This window comes from Echinops telfairi, unplaced genomic scaffold (assembly GCF_000313985.2).
Source record: "Echinops telfairi isolate 266 unplaced genomic scaffold, ASM31398v2 ScPeMD7_23;HRSCAF=83, whole genome shotgun sequence".
Classification (NCBI taxonomy): Eukaryota; Metazoa; Chordata; class Mammalia; order Afrosoricida; family Tenrecidae; genus Echinops; species Echinops telfairi.
The window spans coordinates 42,951,147-42,957,427 of NW_022103920.1; the positions used below are offsets into that span (position 1 = coordinate 42,951,147).

Below are 6,281 nucleotides of genomic sequence, written 5' to 3' on the forward strand. Positions count from 1 at the left end.
CAAAGATCAGTTGTCTGTATGCTGATGATTTTATTTCTGGGTTTTCAGTTCCTTTCCATTGGTCTGAGTATCTGTCATTGTACCAATACCATGCAGTTTTGACAACTGTGGCTATATTGTATGTGCTAAAGTCAGGTAAAGCAAGCCCTCCCACTGTGTCCTTCTTCTTGAGGAGTTCTCTGCTAATTCTGGGTTTCTTCCCTCTCCATATGAAGTTGGTAATCAGTTTTTCTATTTCTTTCAAGAAAGATGAGGGTAATTGTATCGGAATTGCATTAGACTTATATAGTGCCTTAGGCAGAACTGACGTCTTTACTATACTGAATCTTCCAATCCACGAGCATAGAATATTCTTCCATTTGTTGAGGTCGCTCTTGGTTTCTTGTAATAGTGTTCTGTAGTTTTCCCCATATAGATCTTTTGTTCTTTTAGTCAGGTATATCCCTAGATATTTCAATTTGTGTTTGGCTATTGTGAAGGGTACCACCTTTTTAAAATCTCTTCTGTGGTCTCATCCGATGTGTATAACAACAGTCCAGTACACTTCTGTTTGTTGATCTTGCATCCTGCCACTCTGACAAACTCCTCTATTGCTTCCAGTACCCCCCTTGTGGAGCTTTTGGGATTTTCCATATATAAAATCATATCATCTGCAAATAATGATAGTTTCACCTCTTCCTTCCCCACACGAATACCTTTGATATCTTTTCTTTGCCTTATGCTGTTAGCTAAAACCTCCAGCATGATATTAAATAAGAGTGGGGATAAGGGGCATCCTTGTCTGGTCCCTTTTTTCAGTGGGATTGTGTTAGTCTTTTCTCCAATGAGTACCACGTTGGCTGTTGGTTTTTCATATATAGCTTGTATTGTCTTGAGGATTTTTTCTTCCATTCCTGTCTTCTCAAGTGTCTTAAACAGGAATTGGTGTTGGATATTGTCGAATGTTTTTCTGCATCTATCAATATTATCATGTGGTTCTTATAGTTTTTCATGTCAATATGGTGAATGAGATTAATGGTCTTTCTTATGTTGAACCATTTGTTTTATATACTTTTGTATTCTATTGGCCAATATTTTGTTAAGGATTTTTTGCATCGATGTTCATTAGGGATATTGGTCTGTAGTTCTCGATTCTTGTGGGATCCTTGCCCGGTTTGGGTATCAGAGTTATACTAGCTTCATAGAAGCAGTTTGGGAGTTTGCCGTCTTTTTCTATGTTCTGGAAGAATTTGTGTAGGATTGGTGTTAGTTCTTCCCTAAATGCTTGGTAGAATTCTCCAGTGACGCCATCTGGTCCAGGGGATTTTTTTGGTTGGTAATCCCTTCATAACCTTGTTTATTTCTTCTATTGCTATGGGTCTGTTGAGATTCTTGACATCCTTTGGGGACAGTCTAGGGAGGGATTGTTTTTCCAAGAATTTTCCATGTCTTCCAAATTGTTGAATTCATTGGGGTACAATCCTTCATAGTACTGTGTAACTATCCTTTTGATTTCATTTGGGTATGTTGTAATGTCCCCTCTTTCATCCCTTATTCTTGCTATTGAAATTTGTTCCCTCCTTTCTTTGGTTAAATTTGCAAGTGGTCTGTCGATTCTGTTTATCCTTTCAAAGAACCAACTTTTAGCAGCATTAATTTTCCCCCACAGTTTTATTATTTTCCCTCTCCTGAATCTCAGCCCTGATTTTTATTATTTCTTTTATTTTTCTATTGCTAGGATTGTCCTGCTGCCTCTGCTCTAGTTGTAAATTTTGTGCTAGCATATCAATCATGAGTCTCTCTTCCTTTCTCAGGTGTGCATGTATTGCTATGAATCTTCCTCTGATTACTGCCTTTGCTGTGTCCCATAAGTTTTGGTATGTCTTGTGCTTATTCTCGTTGATTTCTAGAAATTTCCTAATTTCATCTCTGATCTGTGCCAGTACGCACTCCTTTTGCAGTAGAGCTATTCATCCTCCAATTGTTTGCTCTTGTTTTCTGCGTCTTCCTTTTGTTGATTTCCAGCCTTATGGCACAGTGATCAGAGAGAGAGGTCTGTATGATATCAATGTGCTTAAATTTATGTAGATTCCCCTTATGCCCCAGCATGTGGTCTATCTTTGAATATGTGCCATGCGAGCTTGAAAAGAATGTCTTACAGCAATCTTAATAAGGTCAACTAGAACTGCTCCCTAGGGTTTCTGAGGTTGTCAATCCATATGGGAGAAGAAAGCTTCATCTTCCTCCTGGCCTCTCAGCAACTGGTCTTCCAGGTAGCAAACAGCCCAACTCATAAGGCAACATACCACCAGGGCAAATGGAAATCATCTAGAGAGGATTAAATTATGGCTGCAGAACCTCAGGGTAACATGTGGGCACCCTCAGGAGGATTGCTCAGAGCAATAGTCATGCAATCTCTGTGGCTCCTATCCTCTTCTTCTTGTCTCCCAACAACTTGTCCCTTCCCCAAAAGGCTCAGTTCATTCTACCATCCTTACATGTAAACCACCAGAAATATCCAGACCTATCCTGAAGGCAGTCTGACCCTGTTTGCAGGCTAGCTTCAGGAGATACGTATTTTGTAGAAATAGAGAAGACTTCAACATTTTGGTGGAATAAGTCATTACCTTTTCATTACATTTTCCCACCAATATTTGGAAACCCCTTTGGAATGTTACTAAACCTAGTCTTGCACACTGAGCCCTCAGAATGAATTTAAGTTCAAAGTCAAAAGCTTCCTCTGCAACATTGATGTAACAAGTATTACTAGAAAAGTTTTGATGACGTTTCCCATCCATACCAGAGTACTCTACATTGAAAATAACGGTAGCCCGACAACCTACACTGATATCAATTGTATTTGGAGCTAATCTGGAAATAGAGGTAAACCGTTGAGTTAAAGGCACATGATGTGTCAGGCTGGGTGAGAGGGCCCTGTTTTGTTCTGTAGGACAGGGGTTCATCTAACTAACCAGTACTTACTTTGACTGTGTTCAGATTACTGATGTGGCAATGGAGTTATTATCTGCAAAGTGCCATTACGTGCACATTCTGGATATCTCTGGCTGTGTCCTCCTTACTGACCAAATCTTTGAGAACCTTCAGAGAGGCTGTAAACAACTCCGGATCCTTAAGATGCAATACTGCAAACAGATTTCCAAGTAAGTATGTACCTGGATATGAAAAGCTTTGAGAACCACTTTCTGAGAAAGAGAAACACAGGATTATAGCCTTCTGAACACACAGGGACTTTCAGGGCTATAAACTTCCACTTTATTTTTCTGCCTAGTTGGAGCCAACATTCTGAGTTGAACAAGAGTAGTTCTCTTCCAAAGTGGCCTTTGTGGTTGCATGTACCTCTCCTCAGCGCCCCACTGCTTCTCAGCTCTGCACCTTGCTGTGTTATAGCTTCTCTCAAAACACTTTCATTCAGCTCCTCTCCCCTAGGAGTTAGATCTGATTAAACCAGCTCACAACTAATTGTAAATTACTAATAGATCCCCCCACTTCTCCTCATTTATCTGCTTGGTTATTGTTAATCAGGGATATTCTGAAGGATTGGAAGCTTAGCATAAGGTGTTCTGACTTGATGGCTGCAGTCATGATAGAAAATCCTGTTGTGATTACTTCTGCAATGAATTAATGGTGCTCTCTATAATTACAGGGAGGCAGCTCTCAAAATGTCAACTTTGGTTCAGCAACAAGAATACAACCCTGAGGACCCTCCCTATTGGTTTGGCTACGATGGTGAAGGCAAGCAATTTACAGAACAGCAAAAAAAGACAACTACAGATAACTCAGAGTTGATATTGAAGGACTCCTTCGGCAGCAGTGAAGAGGAAATAACATAACCTCCAGTCTCTAGCAGGAAGAAAAGAAAATAGATTTGATTTTCTATCTAAGTCATCATTAAAAGAAAAAGCCAAACCAAGCATTCCTACTATGTAAATTCTCGCCTCATTGTAACTTACTCAAACCAGTCATTTTGATGAGATGATTAAACTAATGTTATGGTGATATGAAACAATTCTAAAGGGCATGGTATTTTTGTTTGTTTGCTTGTTTTCTTGACAAGGACTATAGGATCTTGTTTGTAGAAATGACAAGAAAGCAGAGATGATCCTATAACTCAGAGTCTGAGTCCTCAGACTGACTTTTAGGATCTGGGAGGCTTGATTGTAAAGTAGATATCTAGCCTTAAAGGTACCATGGCGTTATCATTTCCAGACATTTGACAAGACAAAGAAAGAAACACATAAAAGCTAATTAACCCTGGACTCATCTCAGCATTTGGCTTACACCAACTCAAACCTCTGCCATGGGTCAGTTCTGAATCAGACTGATCCCATAGAGCAGGGTAGAACTGCCCTTGTGGGTTTCTGAGACTGTAAATCTTTACAGGGGTAGAAAGTCTGTGATCTTTCTCTCAAGATGGGGCCTGGTTTCAAACTGCTAACCTTGTGGTTGGCAGCTCAGCCATGGGTTATGCCACCAGGGCTCCTTCTAACTTGCACAGTCAGGGGCAAACTAAAAAGAAACCAGAACTACCTATGACTGCAAAGGATATCCCTGCAACGAGTCAGCAAGATCGTTTTAATAAAATTTACACTTAGGGAGGGATTTTAAAACTAGGCCATGCCAAAAAGATTTTCCAATGTCATGGTAAATGTTGTTGTTAGGTGCCTTTGAGTTTGTTCTGACCTATAGTGACCCTATGTACAACAGAACAAAACACTGGCTAGTCCTGCACCATCCTCACAAGTGTGGTTTCAGGCCATTATTGTAGTCACCATGTCAAGCCATCTCCTGTAGGGTTTCCTCCCCGCCCTCCCCCCGCAACTGATCCTCTCCTTTGTTATGCATGATGTCCTTTTCCAGGGACTAGTCTCTCTATAACATGTCCAGAGTACATGAGACAAAGTCTCATCATCCTTGCTTTAAGAAGCACCCTGGCTGTACTTCTTTTAAACCAGATTTATTTTTCTGACAACCACCGTATTTGCAATATTCTTCACCAACACTGTAATTCAAATGCATAAATTTCTCTTCAGCTTTCCTTACATATCTGTATTAAATGATTGAAAACACTATGGCTTGGGTCAGGTGCATCTTAGGCCAAGTGATGTCCTTGCTCTTCAACACTTAAAAGAGGTCTTGTGCAGCAGATTTGCCCAATGAAATACGTCATTTGATTTAGTGACTGCTGATTCCATGAGCACTGATTGTGGATCTCAGCAAAAGGAAATCCTTGACAACCTCAATCATGAATAGCATGAATAATTCCTCAATGCCAGGAGATCCGGAAGACAGCTATTTGGACAATGAACTAGACCATGTCCCATGTTTGTACCATTCCAAAGAAAGGTGAACAAACAGAATGCTCAAACTATAAAACAGTATCTATGATAGCACATGCATGTACAATTTTTCTGAAGATCATTCAGCAACAGTTGTAACAGCACATTTACAGGGAGCTGCCAGAAGTTCAGGCCTGATTCAGAAGACATGGAACAAGGAACATCATTGCTAATGTTAGATGGATCTTGGCTCATAGCAGAGAATGCCAGAAAGACGTTTGTGTTTTATTGACTGTGCCAAGGCATTAGACTCTGTGGCTCATAACAAACTGTGGATAACCTTCAGAAGAATGAGAATTCTAGAACACTTGATTGTGCTCATGCAGAACTTGTACATTGATCAAGAGGCAGTTGTGCAAACAGAACAAGAGAATACTGCATGGTTTGAAATCAGGAAAGGTGTGCATCAGGGTTGTATCCTCTCATCATACTTAGTCAAGCTATATGAGGAGCCTATCAGCAGAAAAGCTGGCTCATATGAAGAATGTGGCATCAGAATGGGGGGAAGGCTTATTAACAATCTGCGGTACGCAGGTGACGCAGTCTTATTTGCTGAGACTGAGGACTTCAAGCACTTGCTGATGAAGATCAAGGATTGAATCCGTAATTCAGCATGCATTATGACTCGATGTCAAAAAGACCCAAATCCTCACAACTGCACCACTAGGTAACATCAGGATCATGAAGAAAAGGTGGACGTTGTCCAGGATTTCATTCTTGGATCCACAACCAATGCTCATGGAAACAGCAGTCAAGATATCAAATGACACATTACATTGGGTGACTTTGCTGCATAGGACTTCTTTAGAGTATTAAAAAACAAAGATTTTACTTTGAAGACTAAGGTGCATCTGACCCAAGCCATGGTGTTGTCAATTGCCTCATAGGCATATGAAAGTTGAACAATGAATCAGGAAGACCAAATAATCAATGTATTTGAATTGT

General features: G+C 40.2%; 1 protein-coding gene across 1 annotated transcript in view; it reads left to right on the forward strand.

The window, feature by feature from the left end:
* The window catches only part of FBXL13 (F-box and leucine rich repeat protein 13), a 260,497-nt gene extending 256,667 nt beyond the window's left edge, over positions 1-3,830 (forward strand). Inside the window, exons 20-21 of the mRNA XM_004702787.1 lie at positions 2,977-3,140; positions 3,644-3,830. Coding sequence (XP_004702844.1) covers positions 2,977-3,140; positions 3,644-3,830 — 351 coding nt within the window. The remainder of the gene's footprint in view (positions 1-2,976; positions 3,141-3,643) is intronic.
* The last annotated feature ends 2,451 nt before the right edge of the window (positions 3,831-6,281 follow it).